This window comes from Schistocerca piceifrons, chromosome 8 (genome assembly GCF_021461385.2).
Source record: "Schistocerca piceifrons isolate TAMUIC-IGC-003096 chromosome 8, iqSchPice1.1, whole genome shotgun sequence".
NCBI lineage: Eukaryota > Metazoa > Arthropoda > Insecta > Orthoptera > Acrididae > Schistocerca > Schistocerca piceifrons.
Window position 1 is genome coordinate 268,752,670 of NC_060145.1, and position 24,532 is coordinate 268,777,201.

At 38.0% G+C, this 24,532-nt stretch overlaps 1 protein-coding gene across 1 annotated transcript in view; it reads right to left on the reverse strand.

Moving 5' to 3' along the window:
• Nucleotides 1-1,733: 1,733 nt before the first annotated feature.
• The window catches only part of LOC124711328 (ankyrin-3-like), a 28,591-nt gene continuing 5,792 nt past the window's right edge, over nucleotides 1,734-24,532 (reverse strand). The window contains exons 2-8 of the mRNA XM_047241351.1: nucleotides 17,391-17,663; nucleotides 10,745-10,870; nucleotides 8,347-8,542; nucleotides 7,245-7,488; nucleotides 5,603-5,841; nucleotides 4,849-5,058; nucleotides 1,734-3,145 (exon numbers count right to left, since the gene is read on the reverse strand). Of these exons, the coding sequence (XP_047097307.1) occupies nucleotides 3,038-3,145; nucleotides 4,849-5,058; nucleotides 5,603-5,841; nucleotides 7,245-7,488; nucleotides 8,347-8,542; nucleotides 10,745-10,870; nucleotides 17,391-17,644 (1,377 nt within the window). The 5' untranslated portion in view covers nucleotides 17,645-17,663 and the 3' untranslated portion in view covers nucleotides 1,734-3,037. The remainder of the gene's footprint in view (nucleotides 3,146-4,848; nucleotides 5,059-5,602; nucleotides 5,842-7,244; nucleotides 7,489-8,346; nucleotides 8,543-10,744; nucleotides 10,871-17,390; nucleotides 17,664-24,532) is intronic.

A 24,532-nucleotide genomic window follows, 5' to 3' on the forward strand; every position in this document is an offset into this window, starting at 1 on the left:
AAGTAGTTATCTTGGATGAAGTAATGACATCATTTGTATTATTTTGTGGCCTACAAGCAAATATAAGGAGCACAAATCTCTTACAAACCATACAGTCAACAGGTCTGTACACTGTAGGCAGTAGTATCTATTATAAAATAATAGGCTTACTATGTTTAGAGAAAAAACTCAATTTTTGATAGTTTTTAATTTTAATTTTTAAGTAATTGTGCATCATTTCTTTGAACCCCTCCCATCCACCTCCCTTGTTCAAGAAATTGATATGACTTACCACCCCATCACACCCTGCCAACTAAGAGTCTGGCTAGGCTCTTGATTTCTATACCATTGTATTTTTGTTTTTTTCTCTATGACTATGACGTATGACCTACAAATTGGAGTAAACAGTAGTGGAACTTTTGGGAAACTGTAAAAGTGAAGAATAAGATGATAATATGAGACAGCCATTCATAATTACTACATAAAAAGTGGGTAAAGGTTTCTGGTTATGAGACTTATAAAACATATTATTATGAGGAATTAAATCAGAGGCACCTACTTAGTAGCATGACTTTCAGTCCAATCACACTAGTGGTGCATCATGTCTTGGTTTCCACAAGATGTCCATAGCAACGAGGAGATATTCTGATCTATAGGCACCCCAGCAATGTCAGACTTCGCATATTGCTCAATGACATCCCACATTTGCTCAATGGGACTGATACCAGATGATTTGGAAGGGAAGACTGAGATTGGAAGTGGGGCATACAGTGCACCTCCTTGTGTTTGGAGTGGTTCTCAAACCATCCTGCTGTAAAAATGCTCAATGACAAGCACTGAAAGAAAATTTAACTTGCTCATTCTCTTTTGGACGCCAAGAAAACACATTGTCACATAAAATGTGAATGTATATGAATCTTTAAGATGTGAGAAAGCAGATAATATGATCATATGATGGGACAATTAGTTGCTTCTCACAAAACACTAGAATTTCTGGTTGTTTGTATGTGAAGAGTGGAGTTCAGTTTGGAAGTTTTCTCTCACAACACAACACTGGAAGTAGAATGCACATAGGTTGGAAGAAGATCCCCCACCCACCTCTTTGGCATACTTTGAACAGAATAACCATAGGAAGATAGGAAGAGATAGCATGGCCAGTAATAAAAAAAAAAAAATTAATTGTGTGATTTGTCAGTCCTTATTCTCTGATGTGAACCATATTTTGTATGAATCAGTATGTCTTCTGTAAAACTGCAATTACTTCGATTGTGGTATCCATAAAGCATTATGAGAGAAGTATTGTAAGAGATAATGTTCCTGACTTTTCTGCCTGTTCACTTGTTTTGCAGATCAATTCCAGTCCTGCCCCCCTCCCCCCCCCCCCCCCCCCCCCCCCCCCCCTCCCTGCCCCGCTCCCTTTCCCCCCAGTCACCACAGATATGGGTTAACCAGGTTTCCTCCATTGTCCTAAAATAAAGCACTCATGTGATCCCACCCATGAAATTTTTTACAAGGTGCAAAAACTTCAAGCTCGATGATGCACTGTGAAATTGTTGCAAAGTAAGACAAATACACAGAGAACTGTGAGTCTGCCATAATTTCACAATTAAATACATTAATTTTTTCTGTAGTTGTTAGACAAATTTGTCAATGTTGTCTTGTGCATTGGTATTCTTAGATGCTGCTGAAATTCTGTTAGGGGTTGCAGGATTAGGGAATCTGGAACTGACTTTCTTTTGAAAAAAGACAAAATGTTTCATCATAATAAATTTATTTTAAGCTTTAGATAAAAAGTTGTAATACTTCAGAAATACTGCATGTTGTTTGAACAATGTGACACAAAGAGATTACTTAATGAGCCTAGTGGCTGATATATTTTGCATCATATCTCAACACCATAGCAAAGGTATAAAAATATACAATTCTAAAACCTACAAAAATAATCACAATAATCAACAATTACTTCAGTCATTTTTCAGTATCTACCTCCATATGCAGAGATAACCAACAGACTGGTATACATATAAATCTCCAGAAATGTGCAGATACAATTATTTAATCAACAGCTGGAGACATCTTTTCAAATAATTGTATACTCATAAACATCTGCTCATAATGAATGATATTTGAAAAGTATAACAAGAAACTGATAATTCTTTTCTTAAGAGCATACTTGTGGCACTGTAAACATGTGTAGAATGTTTTTTAATCAAAGATGTAGAAATAATTTTAAGTCACACAAATACCAATAACCACCAACATAACAACAAATAATTTCTCTTTCTTCATAAACATGCAGTTATCGCAATGCACATATTGAAAATGTTTTCTGTCTAAATTGCATGCAATTCCTTACAAGGTGAAACTTATATTATGTGATCAATGTCACATGATGAATTCAGGATAGACACAAGCACAGTTCAATTGATGTGTTTATTTTCTGTCTCATTGTTTTTTTCTATGCTCTATAAATGTTCTGTGGTGCCCTATTTACATAATTTAAAGAAAGAAGAAGATTAAAGGAAATGGATAATGGTAAAGAGGAAGAAATGAGAGACAGATTATTAACAAGAAGTTAAAGAGAGATTTATGGTAGAAAAGAATTCAAGTGAAAGGACAATTTCGTATTTAACTTCCAGTATGTGCTCACATCAGAAACTGTTAAGCAAATTAAATGTTTATTTATAATGAAATAAATTTGGGCACCACTCACTTATAAGTGCTCTGAGCCTTATCAATCCTAGTGCCAGGCCTAAAGGCATTACATGCTTTCTCATGGTAATTCATATTACATTTGCAGATTACATTATTCTTGCTTGACGTTGAAAACTATTCTGAACTAAGGAAGCTTTTGCCTTATTGTGGTTCACACATCTATAGTGATAAACAGTAAAAAATTGTTTTTTCTTTAAGAAACACTATATAGAATCTACAAATTTTCATGGATATAAAACAATCAGCTACTAAAGTACAAATACAGTAGAAAAAACATATTTTGATCACAGGCTGAGTAGCTTGAATGTACATCCTGGAGGCCACCTGAGTTGCATTTGTGGTATTAAGGCCACTCATACAACAGGTAGCCGACAAGCACACTTGGCAGTGGAAGTTGCGGTACGACCTCTGGCAGCCTTTTCCCCAGCCACCTCCTTAGAAACAGTCGTGCCTGCAACCAAAATCATTTCATAATATGAGATTCATTCAGGATTGTATAAAAAAATTAGAATTCATTATCTCTTTGTGTGCCAGGTTAATTACTATTTGTCTGGTGCACTGGCCAAACTGGACATGAATTTTTGGCATTTTCCACACAAATTTACATTACTGCCAAAATGATTCACCAAACAGCTTAAGTATCCTCAAAACTATAGAAACAAAATTAATATCAGTCTGATTTAAATACATTTACATCTCAATCCTTCCCCAGTCGATTTGTATACAATGAATGTCATTTTTAACATAAAATGTGAATGTAACAAACAGCCTGCAATTGGAGTTGTGACATGTCTGAATTTTATTAAAGGAAAACTGATATACTTTTATCAAATACAGAGAACACTACAGCTGTATACATGATAGAAAAAGGACGAAGATGGGGACCACTAGATGACAGATTCCATATCATACATAGGGTATGTTTCCAGTAAAATAAGTACACTTATGAGGAAACATTTTGAAACAATCCTTTATCCTCCAACTAAAACACTGGTGCTTGCTGATTCAGTGAGAATGGCTTTTCACAATGTGACACAGAAATTTACAGGATTTCACATGGCTTTGTCAAGTCTTATGTAGGGTGAACCAAATGCACAGTTCAGGGGTGTGTTATGAATCTACAGAATACTCACCTCTTTCAAACCAGTAAATCCACTATTGTGGAATATTGTTATTTCCACAAGTCATTTAATGGAGAATAACAAACAGAAAATTGTGTGCCATATATCCAACTTTTGAGACTTGATCATCAGGGAATCATGGAAAATATGACTTTTGAAAAACCACATCAATTGGAATGGCGGGCTCCAGCTGGCTACTGCATAATATCCTCTCATGAGGACACTCACTTCCCTAGTAATCTGCATTTTTTTATACTGGTTCAGCAAATAAGGTTGATCCATTTGCTACCATAAAAATTAGTGTTAGTACAGCTCATCCATATGAGAATACTGAGCAACAGCATTGGAGCATTGTGAGAATAAGTAAAAACTACATCTCAGGCTACAATGAAGGGGCTTTTGCCTGTGTTTAACATCATAAGGAGTAACAATCATTGAGCAGAATGCTTGGCAAGCAATTGTAGAGAATGACTGTACGAGTCATTTCAGAGAATTTGACACTGAGATGATTTGTCTGCCAATGACAAGAGGGCTGGTGCATGAAATGATTAAGTTACATTAAATGGCTAATCAGATAGCTCTGTTAAGAGCAGTGGTATATATTACTCACAGAAGATTGATTATATAGGAAAAAATAACAGTAATAAAAAATAGTTGTTACCAACTGGCAATGTTGTGTAAGACCTTTACAACATATGGCACTTGGAGCAAGTCACCAACATACACTAGAGAAACATGCATTCAGATAATTTCTGTGGCTCAGCAACTTGTGAGTGCAACAAGCATGGTACCAATAGAAAATTGAATATATGATCTCAACGTACTTTTACGAGGTTACACCTGCCAATATTGGAAATGTTTAAAATGATTCACAGTAAGAGTATTTCACAATAACACAATATAAGCAGTATTCAGCACACTTCTAAATTAAGCAGAACTTGTGATTATCTCAATTACTAAGGCACATTAATTTTAATTTTTTTCCCAACAATTTTCTGTACAAGGTACAATAACGTTGCTTTTGTTTACTGACCTGACTAAGAAGTGGGAGTGGACTCCTGGCCAAGCTGATGAGAAATTCTTTTTGTTCCTCTGTAAGGGCTGCTGATCGCTTTATCATACATGGATCAAAGCTCTCTGCTGCTGATGCTAGCTGAAAGAACAGTCCTGGAGGTGATTTGGACAGGTTGTGTAGAGAGTTCAGTATTCCACGGGGGTCTCGAAACTGTGTCTTCATCACAACCTGCATTGTGAACAGAAGAATACTGATCATGATCCTTTCCTCAAATAATCACAAAAAATATTTAATACTTTGATGTTAGTTAGTTATGATTATGTACCAGAAGTAACAGGGGGAGTTTGCATATAAAAAAAAGATTTGGGAGGAAATTAAAGGTGACAGAAAGTAATCTCTGGAAGGATAAAATAAATTAAAAATAACAAATAAAATAAGAAATGAGGTTGGAAGGCATCAAGGGGAATTGAAATGGAGGAAGACAATTGATAAGGAGTAGTTTGATGCCTGAAAGAGGACAGAGACAAAGGAGAACTGGGGCTAGAGAAGATTCAGGCCAAGGGGATTTTGTGGTCTTGGAGATTGCAACAGAAATATTTTTCATCGGTGCAGTTCAGAGCTGCTGAAGTTGAGAGAAGCATCCTGACAGCTTGAGTCATGGAAGAACTGTTGAAATCAACCATCTTGGGAAGGATAAATCTTCATAAGCAGGGCAGTATTACCATACAATGAAACATATCATATTAATAATCAAATATATTTTAATACAAACCTTGGCCCCATATCTGAGCAGTAGTGCAACTATCTCAGGAGACACATGCTCTGATGAAGCGACATATTCAGACAGCACAGGCCTTAAACTTGACCCACCATCACTTTCAACCAACAAATTAGGATCTGCACCTGCTGTCAACAGCAGACGCAAAAGCTCTTCTCGGTGTGGTATGTTTTCCGCACATGCAACATGCAGAGGGGAACCAATTATGGGAGAACTGGCATTCACCTCTGCTCCTGTAACAATATGACAACACTGCATTCAGAATGTTATTCAATGGAAAAAATGCCTCCTATCAAAGAACAGTAAGAAATAGGAAGAGGTGCAAGTATCTTGATTGTGTTTATCATGTAGATAAAGATTAATTTTACAGTATTCATGTTTAGCAACTGAATATTTATTGTTTTCAAGCACGTATATTTTACCATGTTATGTTAGGCATTATCAGTGTTCTACAAAAAGAATAAAAGGTATAGTTGTTTAACTACACAACAACATATTTTTGTTGAGTTGCGTAATGTTTTTTGTCAGTACACTTAGGGTGTCTTCCTATTTACACTGTTGAATGTGTAATGTTTCTTGTCAGCACATTTAGGTTATCTTACTATTTACACTATTTACAAAACATAACAGTGTGTTTTAGCATTTAATTTTATGTCTACTAATATTTTTGTTCATGTACTGTCTCTTGTGTAAGCACTACATGATGTTCATTGAGTGCTTACAAAAGAGTGAATGTGCACATCAAAAGAACAGAAGACAGATAATTAACTGCTAAACCACAATCCTATAATAGTAAATAATGTAAATAGCAGGAGAACATAAATATACCACCAGGAAAAATACAGTGATAAATCACAAGCAAATATACCTCATAAAAAAACATGTCATCACTTTTATTTATTTTTACAGGTCCTGATGATGCCTAATAGAAATAGATGAAGCATATTTGGTTGTTGAACTGAGGCCAGAACAGGCTGAAAGGCCTAATCTGCAAAAGGCAGAAGAGGAGGAGGAGGAGAAGAAGAAGAAGATAAACATTGTAGCAGGAACTAAGAGAGAATGTCTGTAAATATAAACAACACTAGTATTTTAATACTACCAATACATTTTAGTCTTCTGAGAGAACATTAATTGGAATCAGACCCTTATCAAATAAATATGTGTCATTATAGTCATTTATGGGTCATACACACATTCTTTATAAATTCACACAGTATGGGATGCTTTAGTAACACATTAAAACTAAGATGTAATCCAAATTATTACTGTATATCACAAAGACATAAGAGAGACAGGATTTCCGCAACCATTTAAAGTGTTACAAAAAATATCCTTTTCAAAGAAGATTGATGGAAAATATGAAAGTAAACAAAACAGAGAGGAGCCTCAAGGAAGCAGAATAAAAAATTGAAAATTAACACAAGACACAACTTCTATGATGAAACTGGATAGGAAAATACATGATAAAGTGAAATTTCTGGAGGAAGTTGGCATACCAGTTATTTCTGAATTACTAAACCTTCTATGTTTATATTATTCATTCTAATACTCATAAATACCGAAGACCCATTTCTGAATATTATTTATTAAAAAATTCAAATTAGAGGCTTTGTACATAGTCCAGAAAAATAATTACCTGCTTCAAGGAGAATTCGGACAAGCTCTGGATCACCTCTTAGAATGGCCAGATCCAAAGGAGTTGGTTTCTGGTACTCTGGAGGAAATGATGCTCGAGCTCCTTGTTTCAGTAGAAGATTTACTGTAGCCACATTTCCTGAGAGCACAGCATAGTGGAGAACTGTACGATAATCATGTCGTTCATCCGTCATTGCATTTACATTAGCTCCAAATGACAGGAGTAACAATACAGACTCCATTCCCTGGAAGCAAGAGTGAATGCTGCTCCTGAGTGACAGTCTCTCATTTATTTATTAGTGAAGTTTAGAGCCTAAAATGTGTGAAACTCTGGATTTACCCAAGGTCAATATTTTAAATTAAGAATATTAATTTGAGAAGCTTGCAAACAAAACTTAGCTCCCTCCAATGATCTTAGTGTTAATGAGACATTAAAATCCAACACTCTTTTATTCCTTCAAACAAAAAATAAAATCTCAAATCTTTAACTTATAGTTGAATTCCAGGTTATTCTTTGAAGTAACACTCTAAAAATCAATAACATATTTATTATGCAGAAGTGAGTGATAAGCATATGGTATTTACAGCTAGCTAATTTTGAAATTTAGTTTTGATTAAACAACCATACTACAAAATAAAATTATGTGATATTCTGTTTCAAGAGTCACTTTCAGATTAAGAATGCTAAAAACTCCGGTGTCTCACCAGCAACACATTTTTCTTATTAGCTGACCATATGGAGTCTTTGAATTCTTCATAACAGTGTAGGAAATAATCTTTCTAGAAAAATAAGACTACTATTATAATTCAAACATATTTTTTCTCAAGCTCATCTATTTTTTTGGATAGACTACATAAGATCATAAATCCTGGACAGCCACAAAACATGTGAACCAGTATGTAATTTTATCAAAGTAGGTTCTTCTGTTTTCCTTAGGTAATCATGCATCAGACCACTTTCAATTGCTACATTCCATCCTCACAGATAATTCTAGTAGTGCTTCCAGAAACTTCAATATGCACTACAAAACACGGGCTATGTTTATGATTCCAGCACAGATGTATTGATGTTAAAGTGATAACACAATATAATACACACCAACCTGTGGCAAACGAGCAGCTTTCATAAGTGGAGTTAGGCCAGCACGATCTCGTGAGTCTGGATTAGCACCAAAAGACAATAGAAGCTGCATAAATTCAACATCAAGTGGTGATACGAGATTTATCTCAGAACCAAAGAAGTAACGCTTGTTGGGATCAGCTCCATGTTCTAGCAAAATCCGTGCCACATCTGCATGTCTGTAATTTCATTACAATGAAAGTCTGGAAATCAGTCAGCTTATGCATTATATGTACTGAAAACACAAAAAACACTGTGCATGCTTATTTTGGGGAAAGATTATTGAATACAATTAGATTGTGTGTAATACGTCAAAACAACTATAAAATATTAAAGCTTATCAAAAAATAAATTAACTGGTGCTAAACAGCTTACAATGATTATCATATTTTTGACTTTGTTTATAGCATTTTTGTACATAAAAATGAAGTTCTCTATAATTGGTATCTGATACATGCACGCAAATGAGTGTAAAAGCAAATGTGGCAGCCAAGTGGGGAGAAAGTAAGCTGCTTCTTTCACAATTGTTGATAAATACAGTTGGCAATGAAGAATAGTTATGTTTTTGTAAAAACAGTCCTTTACAGCTGTGGCAATGAAGTAACATGTTGCCCTTCCATAATTAAAGAATTTTATAATTTAAAATAGCATGTTTTCCAATAGTTTAGTTGATTTGTTTACCTAACTGTATCACATGAAAGTGCTCATTATAAAAATATAAGTTTTTGGGGTCTGAATTAAGAATATGACCCTCTCGGTTGTTCTCTGTTCATTTCTTAAAATGTCAGTCAGCATAATGACCAATTTCAGAGGTGCCACATAGGGGTACTTCAACTGATTGCTGGTTCTCTTGACAGTGGTGCTGGCAAGAAAGAGTGCTTACATTGGGCTAATTAACTGCAGAACAAAACCCCTTTGACTGAAAGGCCTGACATTATCAGAGTACAGGTTTTGTCTCAAATGGCTTATGAATGCACCACCTTGCAAGGATTCATACGCCCTTGCAGATGCTAACTTCTTCATCAGATCATCAATAAACTTCAACATAACTGTCTTTTCTCACATATACAATATTTCTGAAAAAAATCACATTACTTGAAATAACATGTAGTGTGTAAAACTAACTGCAACTTAGTGTCAATCACAACAGGAACCTTGGGATGAATAATTAACACAGGATCATTCATAAGATTCACTTTTATATCCACAACGAAGGAATTTTCACCTGGGGAGGGATGAAAATGTGCTCACCAGCTGTCTCATATCACTGGGAATGCTACATCAATGTGGAATGTGCAGCTCCCTTAATTTTGATGTGCCCTTAAAGCATTTGACACACTTTAATAATTTAAGAGAGATCCCTCAGATTTTTCCATACTATTAGTCATAAAGTTCTCTAACTTCCATTCAAAACTGAAGTAGCCATTTATACGAATGATTTAAGAGGAGCCTTCGAAATGAACATTTGAGATCTTTCTATTGCTTCATATGTTCATGATGATTATTCATGAGAACTTCTTTTTTACAAGTTTTACAAAGATTTTTCTGTGCTCAGGAGCCAAAAGGTGCTTAGCAAATGCAGCAAACTATTGATGTTGCATAACTAAATACTCAGATAGAAATTAGTCTCAATTTTGCTGCCACAAACTTGATGGCATACTTCTAGGTGTTCAGCAGATTTGTTTTCCATTTTATAAGTGTGCACAATGTTTTGACAACCAACCCAGTCATCTTCTTAAGGTGCTGTGAGTTGTGCTGTTATATGCACTTGCTATCTGATTACAACCAGATTGTGAACTACTGTTGCTCTCACACCACTATTTATAACTGATTGTGACTTCAACTCCCTAATCTGATTGGAGTCAAAGCAATGCATACACATAGTGGCACAACTTGCAACACTTGAAGAATATGGCTGGATTGGTCCTTGAAATATAGTGCATAATATGGAAACAACAGCTCAGCTGAGCAACCAGAAGTACACTATTAATCAGTAACACTGGGAAAACATAAGAAATCATGGCACAACTTTTATTTGAAAATTAATTATGTAAATGTTTTGGAATATATACAACCATAAAAACAGAAATATTTGTGTCCAAATAGATAATTTTTTCAAATTACAAAGTAATTATTGCAAAAAAAAAAACAATATGAAAGGTAACGATGATAAAAAATGGGATATTCAATTTTAAACTTGTAAGTAGCTATGATTAATTACAAACTGAAACTAAACAAAATACTGGGAGAAAGGTGAGGGATTATTGGCTATATTGTGACTATTTTAATATGGATATACTTTCATACATTCTCACAATATTACAAAATACAATACAGTACTTAGTTGAAGACTAATTTAGGTCATATAATATTAGTTCTACCTGTTACGGATGGCAAGACGCAGAGGCTCATCGCAGAGAGTGGTGCGTGGGAAAGGATCATCAGTAGGCTCACGGTAGTCGACGCGAGCTCCTTGCTGCAGCAGTAATGATACCAGTTCTGTGTATCTATTGGACACAAATGTGAGGTAAGTGTACAGCTATCTAGTGGTACAAGAAACATCAAAATTCCATTGTCAATATAATTCCCACAGTGAAAATTTTGTTCTATCTAAAAGTGTTAACACGCATGTTTTTTAACACGCATACAGCAAAATGTGAAACTTGTCCTTCAGGTATACTCATTACTAAATGACTGCATGCAGATGCTACTTTTTTAGTTTACTGTATGTCTTATGATGATTCTGATCAGTCTGTCAGATCTTTGGAAATTATGGCACTTTTCCTATCTTGCCTTTAGTTCCCAACAACGACATTAATGGTAATGTAAAATAAAAATTCCTAATTTTAAATTATTTAACAAACAATTAAACAGTTTTTGGCTGCTCTTTCTTCAGTGTTACACATTTATGTAAGTTGTAGTGACAATATAGTATTTCATTTGCGTTTATGAAGGAGAGAAGAAGTATAATTGGTCTGTCAGCGAAAGAATGTGTTTATTATGTAAACAGTGCACTTCTTTGTTGAAAGTCTCCTTGGTTCATGCACATCATCAAACATTTTTCCAGCTAGTAAATTCCACCTCTGCATTTTGATTCTTGATGGTGTGCAAATACCCATGTACAGCAGCCATATCCTTCTCATTGTGATAACATTTTAGACACAATTTTTTTAATATGTAATAGTAGTGTCCCAGACAGATTTTTCAACTGTTCATAATTCAGATTCCTTAGTTTTTCCCACTGTCAAAACTTCTTTTTGGTTGAGATCAAGGTCTTAGTGAAAAATTTAAATTATTTTTTTTAAATTAACTTATTAAATTTTTGCAACCCAGGCTTCTTCTCAAATATTTTTCATTCAATTGGTCCAGAAAACTTGTGTGGCATTAACTAGCTATAGTTTTATCCTTCACGCAGCATTCATTCAGAAGAACCCTTTTAGCATCTCAAAAACCATTGGTTAACCTCTCTGGCACATGAAATTGACTTCATCTCGTTTTGCACACAGCTCAGGGGGTTCCATCCACTACTTCAATTTCTGTTTCATTTCCGGTATAAATTAATACCACAGTAATAAAATTGGTGTAGAAATTCAGTTGGAATGCTGAAAAATCCACTTATGTATTTAGTTTCGACCAGCATTCAACAAATATGACACTTTGTGCAAAACTACCCAATGGTTAACTCTCCAGGTAAAAAGTGTCACAGTCTTTCATCTAATATGCCTGTGGCATCATCTATTTGCACATTAATTTGCTCATTATCCAATACTATACCTTGCACTTCCTTTGCATTTTCATATATGGTTGCTGTTTTGGGATGTCCCCAACATGAATCAACTTCTCAGTAAATTTGTCTCTGAATTCAGTCGCTCATATACAAACCATTGCCGTCCGGAGTGGTCGTGTGGTTCTAGATGCTACAGTCTGGAACCGAGCGACCGCTACGGTCGCAGGTTCGAATCCTGCCTCGGGCATGGATGTGTGTGATGTCCTTAGGTTAGTTAGGTTTAACTGCTTCTAAGTTCTAGATGACTGATGACCTCAGAAGTTAAGTCGCATAGTGCTCAGAGCCATTTGAACCAACAAACCATTGAAAATGAATGAGCAAACTGTTTATAAGCCTTCTCCAATGTTTAATGAACTTACATTAGAAGAAAATTATTTATGATATTCCAGTTTGTTCATTTAAATGGATCACACAAAACACAGTTGCTTTAAAAACAGCCCTATACCTAAAACTACAAGACATGTAACACGCTTTAGCAGGTTGTTGAATACATGTATATCCTAGAATGTGGCTTCTTTATGTTCTAAAATTAAACACTTAGTCTTTGTAAGAAGTTATTTTTATCCTAATATACACTCACGCTTTTAATTACTTTTTGAGACAAAAGAAATGTTGATAAGACCACAGAATAGCCATAATACATGTATAGCGAAACAACTGTCAAAATACCACATTTTTTGCGATGTCTCTGCAGGATGTTCCACAAATAACATCACATACAATTCTTAAAACATTCTTTTGTACTCAGATATACTCTGTACAATCACATTATGTGACCACCTGTCAAAAGTTTGAATAACCAACCTTTGTAGCACATACCACTGTGAGATGTGCAGGAAGAGAGCCACTGAGGTTCTGGAAGATACTGACAGGGATGTGGAATCAAGCTGACTTTAGTGCCATGGCCAGTTGTGCTAAGTTTCTGAGTTGAGGATCCATGGTATGTACAGCTCAATTGAGGTGGTACCACAGATTCTCAATTAGGTTTAAGTATAGGGAGTCTGGTAGCCAGTGGAGTACAGTAAACTCATTTTCATGCTCTTCGAACCACGTATGTACACTGCGGGCTGTGCGACACATTGCATCGTCCTGTTGGTAGATGCCATCACACCAAGGAAAAAAACCTGCATATAGGGGTGGACATAGACACCAAGGATAGATGCATACTTCCTTTGATCCATTGTGCCTTCCAGAATGATGAGATCACTCCAGATCATATCACTCCCTCCTCCGGCCTGGACCCTTCCACCGACTGTTGCAGGGTGTTTGCTTTCAGATGTTTCACACCATACATGCCTCTGACCATCTGCCTGATAAACCATGAAACATGATTCATCTGAAAAGGTTACCTGTTGCCTCTCACTGGATGTCCAGTTGCAATAGCGGCATGCACAGTCCAGCCTTTGTCACTGATAAATAGCACTCAACATGGGTGCATGAACTAGGCAGCTGCTGCAGAGGCCCATGCACAGCAACATTCGCTGAATGGCCACTAAGGAAACACTGTTGGTAGCCTCTAGGTTCATCTTGGTAGGGAGTTGCTCAACAGTTGAATGTCTGTTCGCCCATACACATGTCTGCAGCCATCATTCATGCCTGTCATTTATGGCTCATGTTGCAGCACAGTTGCCTCAGTATGTTTTGAATAGTGCCATTTTGCCATGCACAGTATATGACTGTACACGAACAGTGTACAAACACAGCTGTTTTGGAAATTCTTCCAGCCTTGCCCCGAATGCCTATGATCAAGACCTCTTGTACATCAGATAAATTGCGCCGTGACACATTGCAAGAATGGCATTGTTTTCTGAAGCCCCCTGACATGCATTGTATAACCTACACTGCTAGTGCCATCACCAGACATCTGTGCGTGGTTATTGCATGTTGACATCAAACATAGTGTGGTGCTCACATTAATGTGACTAAACCGTTTATTGTCCCTGAATGCCTGCTTTCCTCTAGAAATGATTCTGCAACCCTAAACCATTCATCAAAGATCAAAAAAGGACAAATAGGGGAACTCAGTACAAATTTAAATCAAGTTAGATTTCCTAAAAAAGGATCCTATTAATTTTTTCTCTAGGACTAATAGTATCCATGTTTCATGGGATAGAAAATTACATACTATTAAAAATAATGTTTTGATGATATAAAATTAATGATTACTGTTAAATGAAGTGAGTTAAGAACAAATATTGAATGTGTGTATCACATCTAAGTGCAATAGAATCATATTAAGGACATCTAATAGGTTAGAGGGAGGTAGGGGTGAAGGGTAGAAGTATAAGTGACTTTCCTTACTTATAGGTCTGCAAACTGAAGAGCGAGAAGGTGATTTCCCACTCCACCTACTCCACTAAGTCACAAGAGCCAACTATAGGGTGTTTCACACAGTTGTATTGACCATTTGCAGAACACCTTACGAATCACTGATGACACAATGTGGAAACATGCCCAGGTCACATTTACTTTCTGCACTGTGCACTGAGTTACTAATAATACTAATGCAAAAAACAAACAATGGAAAATCCAGAATGGAATGTAACAATACCAGAGAAGGAAAGTTGCTGCTCACCATATAATGGAGATGCTGAGTCGCGATAGGCACAATAAAAAGATTCACACAATTAAAGCTTTCGACCATTAAGGCCTTTGTCAGCAGTAAACACACATACACACATGCACACACTCACATAAATGCAACTTGCACACACATCAGCAGTCTCAGAGAGCTGAGACCACACATTACCCCTAGAGAAAACATTACCCCTAGAGAAAAAATCAATAGAATTTTTTTTGGTAGGAAGTTTCATGTAGTTAAATTTTATGTCAGGGAAAAATTTATCTAGAAGATGCTTTTCAGTTATTCAAGAAAGACATAAGAAAGTGACCTTTAAAAGCCACACCACCCAAATCCCATCCAAATGTTCACACATCACAGGTGGGGACTTCTAGTATGTTGTTCACGGCACTCCCCTATCATTGTACAAAAATTTGTGTTTACATGAATTTTTTTCCCCTAATTTCTCTTCATTGATTGGACAACCCATTTATAATGGAAACATGGTGAATAAATTGATTTCTTCTCTTTTAGATTGTATATGTCTGTAATACTGTATGCAGCAAATGTATCCAAATTAAGATGAAACAATAAATCTGTGGTTGTGATCTATCTTCAGAGGCAAAAACTGAAGACTATCGGTTTTTTGTAGTTCATTGCTCAAATAGGCAGACGTTTTTCTGCATTTAGCCCTATTTTATCTTTATATTTATGACTATTTACAACTACTTACACATATAATAGATGATGTCCTGCATATATATCCTCTGAACTAGTGTTATACACTGACAAGCAAAAACATTATGGCCACTGCCCACCACGAGGTTGGATGCTGCCTGGTGACATTGCAGGTGCATGACATGGTAACAAAATTGTATAAGTGGAGCAGACACAGTTGGGTAACCATCCTAACAAAGATATACACTGGAAATTGGGAAATACATTGGGATAAGTGACTTAAAGAAAGGGCAGATTATTATTATGCAGATCCTCCAAATGAGTATCTTAAAAACAGCAGAGCTCATCAATTGCGCTAATGTTGTGAGCATCTACGGAATGAGATAGGACAGTGCAACTAGCACTAGCCGCTAAATGGTTAGACTTCAGCTACTCTTCACAGAATGTGAGGTTCAGAGATTTGTCTGCTCCTTAAAGTAGGATGGATGATCTGTGGCATCTCTGCTGGTGCACACACAAGTGTTTCAGAACATACCATTTATTGTACATTGTTGAACATGGAGCTCCCCAGTAGATCACCTCTACATATTCACATATTGACTCAATGACATAAATTATGATTGCAGGGGACATGGAACCATAGGGATTTGCCCATTGATCAATGGAAATGTGTTGGCTCTTTGGGTAATCACATTTTTGCTACACCTGGTCAATGGTCATCTCCACAAATACCAACATTGAGCTGAACAGCAGCTCAAAACTTGCAGGGTGCCATGGATGCAGGCTGATGGGAGGAGTATTATGCTGTGGGAGACATTCTCCTGCACATGTGTTTGACCTGTTCTAAAAACTGAAGACACGCTGACAGCTGTGAACCACATGCGCCCCTTCACATTTGATGTCTTTCCCAACAGCAATTTCATCTTTCAGAGGTATACTGGGTGATCAAAAGGTCAGTATAAATTTGAAAACTTAATAAACCACGGAATAATGTAGACAGAGAGGTAAAAATTGACACACATGCTTGGAATGACATGGGTTTTTATTAGAACCACCCCATATTGCTAGACGCATGAAAGATCTCTTGCGTGCGTCATTTGGTGATGATCGTGTGCTCAGCTGCCACTTTCATCATGCTTGGCCTCCCAGGTTCCCAGACCTCAGTCTGCGTGATTATTGGCTTTGAGGTTACCTGAAGTCGCAAGTGTATCGTGATTGACTGACATCTCTAGGGATGCTGAAAGACAACATCCGATGCCAATGCCTCACCATAACTCTGGACATACTTTACAGTGCTGTTCACAACATTATTCCTCAACTACAGCTGCTGTTGAGGAATGATGGTGGACATATTGAGCATTTCCTGTAAAGAACATCATCTTTGCTTTGTCTTACTTTGTTATGCTAATTATTGCTATTCTGATCAGATGAAGCGCCATCTGTCGGACACTTTTTGAACGTTTGTATTTTTTTGGTTCTAATAAAACCCCATGTCATTCCAAGCATGTTTGTCAATTTTTACTCCTGTATCTACATTATTCCGTGATTTATTCAGCTTTCAAATTTATACTGACTTTTTGATCACCGGGTAGGTAACTGTCCATGTCTCTGAGCCATTTCTGAGCCACAGTGGCTTGAGGAGCATTATAGTGAACTTGATGTCTCACCGACAGAGTTCGCCTGATGTAAATCCTACGGAACCCATTTGGGTCACTGTCGGGTGCCACCACCACATATGCAAATCAACAGCCCATTATTTATGCAAATTACACAACCTGTGCATGGATATTGAATGTCTCATACCTCCACAAACCTACCAACAAACCATTGGATCCGTGATATGTAGAATCAGTGATATATTTCATTCCAAAGATGGACAAACAAGCTATTATGCAAGTGGCCATAATGTTTTGGCTCATCAGTTTAACATTTACAGCATATGGTATAGACTAAAAGAATTTATTATTAATGCTGATAATAATGTATGTTTCCCTATACTAACCCATGCTCAGCAGCTAAATGCAGAGCTGAATAACCACATTCATCCCGGGCGTTGACATCTCCACCTCGCACCAGTAACAGAGTAGCAGCTCCAGAATACCTTTGCCACACTGCATAGTGCAGTGGTCGCAGACCCTGGGCAGTAACTGGCTCATTTGCCTTGGCTCCTCCAGCTAGCAACAGTCGTATTTCATCCAGAGGTTCCATCCGCACGATGCTGTCTGCCAGCTCGCGCTGAAGGCATTCTGTCCTCATTGCTGCAAATGCTCACCACCTGTTTGGTGAAGCAACTGAATTACTCATGATGCTAGAGGCAACTGTGAATATACACTAAAAACTATTTAAAATAAGTTTTCCAGCAAACAGGAACTAAAAGAAAATCAAACTGAATACGAATCTGTAAGAAATTGAAGGTACCTCTATAAGGAATATACACATCTATCAACCTTGAGTTATTAGCACCTTATGTTTTCATTTAATTTCACTCAGCTCATTTCACTTTCATATTTCAGTTCTGGGATATGGACTTTGCTTCTGTCTTCCTTTATATTTAATGCCCTAATTTTAGCTCCCGTTGACATACTGTGTCACATTAAATCAAAGCTTAAATAGATTTCCATTTTTTCCTTTAAATTTCTAAGTTTTTCCATTACATTAACATTTACAGATGCAAAGATTCAAAACTGATCTCTCAAGATGAAATGTATAATTATTTCAGACAGAGGGAGCAAAAGTTTGAAAGATTTTCAGGGAGATTAAGAATAAGAAATTGATTAAATGCTTGAATTTTATAAACCTCTTTCATCATCAACTAAAATAAAGATATCTAGGATAATTCACGAGGGCTGAAAAACAAATCCACTCACTCCTGCCTATAATTTCTGTGCACAAGGCTAGATCCCAGGAAATGAAGAAAAGCTTTCATGGTAATACCAATTGAGTCAACCAAATACTCAATTACATATGTACTGTGAGACTACAGGGAGTAAATGACTGCATTTTGCCTTGAATATTAAAGATATATACATATAGCTTACAGAACAGTCCATGGGTGTACCAATGGTCCACTGATGAATTGACCTCCTGGGGGTGCACGGCCAACTTGAATCCCCTTTCCCTTTGAGACATTCTGTACATTGTCTGTGCCCAAGAGCATGTGTCGCCAGTTGTAGAGGCAACTGCGACAATGTCTGTGGTCCAATTGCTGTGGTGTGGGTATACTCTGTCTGCCTTTGCTACTAGAATATTGTGTTTGCTGAGTGTCTTCCTAATGAGACACAATGCTGGTTCCCAAACCTTAATAAGATTATACCAGTAGTGCCAGTCGATAATATGCACCAGTCCCTGGTGCATATTTTAGTAGTGGACTGCATAAAGAACAACTCAAGGGAGGAAGGGATATAAGTTGGCAGTGCACCTTGAGGAGGTCAGTTTGTCAACACTCCTGAAGATGGCGGAATGTCTGAAATATTGTGCCTTTTGAACACTATGGGATGGCAGTACATCTGTGGACTGTTCAGTCAACAAATATGCTGACAGAAACTGAAGAATCACAGGCATAACAGACTATTCAAAATGTAAGAACTGGAATCAGTTCTGTGAGTGGCTTGCAGTACAACACCTGGGATTGATTAGATTAATATGTAAATTTTGAACATTTTCTAAAGTGTAGGATAGTAGTACATTTTTGACTCAGCTCTTTATAGTTTTTAAACAACAGTAAAAGAAGAGATAACCACTCACCATATAGATGAGTGGCAGGCAGGCACATAAACAAGGCAAAAGTTGTAGCTAAGTTTTTAGATAACATACTTAAAAAAATGGTTCTCTCATTATTTTCCCTCTTCCTCCAGTTTATCTTGCTGCCCCATGTCCCCCAAACCATGGCTCCTATCTCTTTGTGTACCACTTGTGATTTCCTCTGCCTGTATAAGGGTAAGAACACTTTTCATTCCTGTTCCCTTGCTGCCCTTTTCTCCCTAGCCCTTTCCCTTCTTCGAGTCCATCTGCCAGAATTCATTACCTAGTCAGGCTGCAGTGGAAGCTGTGTGTTTCTATTAGTTATTTAACTGTTATCTTGTTGAGATTATGGAGCACAAAAGCCTCAAATCAATCCTACAGCAGACTGCACACCTGAAAACCTGACCCTGCTGACAGCAGCAGTACTGTAAACCTTCCTGCACAAGTAAATCCACGGGAGAATGTTCTTCAACATCAATGAGGCCTCTAAGGCTACTTAGATGCACAACATGTGGTTCACAAATACACCTTTTCCTTCTAATGTTAACCCTTCTGGGTTGAATTACAGTTTCATTATTAAAGAGATAGAGGGGCTGGCCAGTACTTACCTCAGCTCAGTACAGCCGATAGATACACATAAAACAGAACTGAAAATTTACATTCCTAGCTTTCGGAACAAATGTTCCTTCATTGGGGAGGAGAGAGGGGAAAGAAAGGGAAGAAGGGAAAGGAGATACAGTTACTCACAACCCAGGTTATGAAGCAACAGGGAAAGGAAAATGGGAGGGTAGCAAGGATGGAGGCATGGTTGTCAGAGGGAAGCCAAAGATATTCTACCCTTAAGTACTGTGCCAGCTTCAAACCAAAGAGGATGCATACAGAAGTAAAGAGGTATATAGTATAAAGATAAACACAACTACGTAGGATGAAAAGATGCTTGAATGGCTAAAGAGGAAAGGGAAAGAGGAGAAGACTGAAGAGTGAATGGGAGTGAGGTTGTTTAACGTAGGTTCAGTCCAGGGGGATGGCGGGATGAAAGAATGTGTTGGAGTGCAAGTTCCCATCTCCACAGTTCAGAGGGACTGGTGTTGGGTGGGAGAAGCCAAATGGCACATACAGTGTAGCAGGTTCCTAGGTCCCTAGAATTATGCTGGAGGGCATGCTCCGCTACTGGGTATTGGGCATCTCCTAGGCGGACAGTTTGTCTGTGTCCGTTCATGCGCTCAGCCAGTTTAGTTGTTGTCATGCCGATGTAAAAGGCTGTGCAGTGCAGGCATGACAGTTGATAAATGACATGTGTAGTTTCACACGTAGCCCCGCCTTGAATTGTGTATGTTTTACCAGTAGCGGGGCTGGAGTGGGTGGTTGTGGGGGGATGCATCAGGCAGGTTTTGCAGCGGGGTCGGTTACAGGGGTAGGAACCGCTGGGTAGAGAAGGTAGTCTGGGAATATTGTAGGGTTTAACAAGGATGTTACGGAGGTTAGGGGGGAGACGAAAGGCAACTCTGGGTGGTGTGGGGAGAATTTTGTCAAGGGATGATCTCATTTCAGGGGTTGACTTGAGAAAGTCATACCCCTGGCGGAGTAATTTGTTGATGTTTTTGAGGCCAGGATAATATTGAGTGACAAGGGGGATGCTTCTGTGTGGTCTGGGGGTAGGAACATTGTTGTTGGACAGGGAGGAATGTATTGCTCGGGAAATCTGTTCTCAAGTCAACCCCTGAAATGAAATCATCCCTTGACAAAATTCTCCCCACACCACCCAGAGTTGCCTTTCGTCGCCCCCCTAACCTCCGTAACATCCTTGTTAAACTCTACAATATTCCCAGACTACCTTCTCTACCCAGCAGTTCCTACCCCTGTAACCGACCCCGCTGCAAAACCTGCCCCATGCATCCCCCCACAACCACCTACTCCAGCCCCGCTACTGGTAAAACATACACAATTCGCAGTGACGAATCCCTCAACAATTACACCAATAACCCGACCAGTGCTTTCCTCTCTCGCAACTATCCTGCAGACCTTGTCCACAAACAGATTTCCCGAGCAATACATTCCTCCCCGTCCAACAACAATGTTCCTACCCCCAGACCACACAGAAGCATCCCCCTTGTCACTCAATATTATCCTGGCCTCGAAAACATCAACAAATTACTCCGCCAGGGATATGACTTTCTCAAGTCAACCCCTGAAATGAGATCATCCCTTGACAAAATTCTCCCCACACCACCCAGAGTTGCCTTTCGTCACCCCCCTAACCTCCGTAACATCCTTGTTAAACCCTACAATATTCCCAGACTACCTTCTCTACCCAGCGGTTCCTACCCCTGTAACTGACCCCGCTGCAAAACCTGCCCCATGCATCCCCCCACAACCACCTACTCCAGCCCCACTACTGGTAAAACATACACAATTCAAGGCAGGGCTATGTGTGAAACTACACATGTCATTTATCAACTGTCATGCCTGCACTGCGCAGCCTTTTACATCGGCATGACAAAAACTAAACTGGCTGAGCGCATGAACGGACACAGACGAACTGTCCGCCTAGGAGATGCCCAATACCCAGTAGCGGAGCATGCCCTCCAGCATAATTCTAGGGACCTAGGAACCTGCTACACTGTATGTGCCATTTGGCTTCTCCCACCCAACACCAGTCCCTCTGAACTGCAGAGATGGGAACTTGCACTCCAACACATTCTTTCATCCCGCCATCCCCCTGGACTGAACCTACGTTAAACAACCTCACTCCCATTCACTCTTCAGTCTTCTCCTCTTTCCCTTTCCTCTTTAGCCATTCAAACATCTTTTCATCCTACATAGTTGTGTTTATCTTTATACTATATACCTCTTTACTTCTGTATGCATCCTCTTTGGTTTGAAGCTGGCACAGTACTTAAGGGTAGAATATCTTTGGCTTCCCTCTGACAACCATGCCTCCATCCTTGCTACCCTCCCATTTTCCTTTCCCTGTTGCTTCATAACCTGGGTTGTGAGTAACTGTATCTCCTTTCCCTTCTTCCCTTTCTTTCCCCTCTCTCCTCCCCAATGAAGGAACATTTGTTCCGAAAGCTAGGAATGTAAATTTTCAGTTCTGTTTTATGTGTATCTATCGGCTGTACTGAGCTGAGGTAAGTACTGGCCAGCCCCTCTATCTCTTTGTTAGTATTTGTTTCACATCTTTATATGATATTTTCCATTAATCATTTAGTTTCATTATTAAGCTCATTGTATTATATTTGAACACTTCTTGCAGTAGAATCTTCTTCCTTAAAGAAACATACTAAACATCACTTTCTTCACTATTACAGTCAAAAAATTTCAATCATAACACAGAGTCATGTCAAATACTATTTATTTATATGCAATTTTCTTTTCTTTCAGCCATAATATGCCGACTAAAATGTTGAAAGAATCATCAGAAAAGGCAGGTTTTATTGCTTCACCAGAAGACATGATTTATGTAGTTTTTAATTCTTAAACTTAGCTTGATTTAGTTGAACCTTCGGTGAAGGGGACACCATTTCAAATCTTATACATTCAAAGAAGGTTTTGGATACTATTTTTGTAACAAATTACCTCAGCTATCATTTCTAAACGATTTAAATGTCTGATACACACGGGGACTAGAAATTATGAAGTATTTATGGTAATTGACATTTGGAGCTGAATGGTCTCAAGTACCATACTTTTACAAGGTATCTTGGAATTTTTTTTCAATATTATTGTACTTTATAATGTATGGGAAACAGATGTGCTGTAAGATGATTGATGCTGTTCATTCTGAAGAGACAAGGTTAATATCCAATGCTTACTGAACCAGTAGATCCATCTAGGCTGATGAATTGCCAGTTTCAGCCATGTGGTGGCTACTCTGAGAGTTCTGTTTTGACAGCATAATCCATCATCATCAGGAGTAGCTCTCAAATACATATCACATATAATACAGCATGTATCAAAAAGAATCACCCAATTTAAAAAAAATCATATGTTATTTGAGATATGTGTGTGAACAACATATTGTTGCAAAGAGCAAACTTAAGAGTTTTACATGGTTCCATCTAGGTAGCAGTAGTGCAGGAATTTTTAAATCAGGATTATTGAATGATGGACCGGTTGCACCGGGCCAAATGATTCAGCTGTACATTACAGCCTCCAAGGTCACTGGTCCTGACTGTATGTGATTATATCTTGTGGGTGTTCATAAAAGACTCTGTTTATGTGCATCCATCACCAACAACAGTGAGTGAACTGAGACCTCACATAACAAAAGCTGTGGAAACTGTAAATCAAGACATGCTCACTGCAGTGTGGGAACAATTTGAATACCACATTTACATATGCCGTGCATCACAAGTGGGGCATGTTGAACACCTATGAAAAGATATGAATTTTTTTTTTTAAATTTCCCATTCATCAAAAAACAAAATTCATTGTATAGGTTTATTAGTTTCAGAAAAATAAACGTGCCAAATCAGATGATTCTTTTTGATACATCCTGTATAACCAGTTGGACTCAGAGCTCCATAATGCATTCCTTATACAGATCTGAGATATCACTCACATATATTTCGAAAGTGACAAAACACTGTTTACAATTATCAACTCTCCTTCGGAACAGGCCTCGGAAGGCCAAACAGTACCAACCAGCAACCGTGCCATCCTCAGCCAACAGGTGTCACTGGATGTGGACAGAGAGGGGCATGTGGTCAGCACACCGCTCTCCTGTCTGTTGTCAGGTTTCATGACTAGAGCTGCTATTCATCAGTCAAGTAACTCCTAAATTTGTCAGTCAAGTAGCTCTTCAATTGGCCTTGCAAGATCTGAATGCATCCTGCTTGCAACAGTGCTTGGCAGACTCGGACAGTGGCCCGTCCAAGTGCTAGGCAAGCCTGACAGTGCTTTGTTTTGATGATCTGATGGGAACCGATGTTACCACTGTGGCAAAGCCATTGGCCAAACACTGCAAACAGTAAGTTATATTTCCAAAGGTGTTTATAAACCTATTTTAATTGTGTTTTAAATATCCTGGTACACCAGTTCTTAACCATGACACATCATAATTGGTCCAAAAAGGGGAACATCCAGGACTACTCTGTTACTTTCCCCAAGCTACTCTCCCAAACATTGTGTTTCTCATAAGTTTATGTGTGACATAGAATTTTATGCTACCCAAGATGAATTTGATTGATCTGAACATTGCCACAGGGAGAAATTTCTCCTCGAATAGGAACCTTTCAGTCTGCTCTAGAAAACCAAGGAAAAATTTTCACAACACTTACCTAAACAAATAAAATTGAAAAAGGAAGTGTATTTATGTTGGTATCAGTACCTTAACCCTCTCTGAAATGTATTTAGCAAAATCTCTAAATTAATGGAAAAGAAAATGTAGAAGAAACCTGC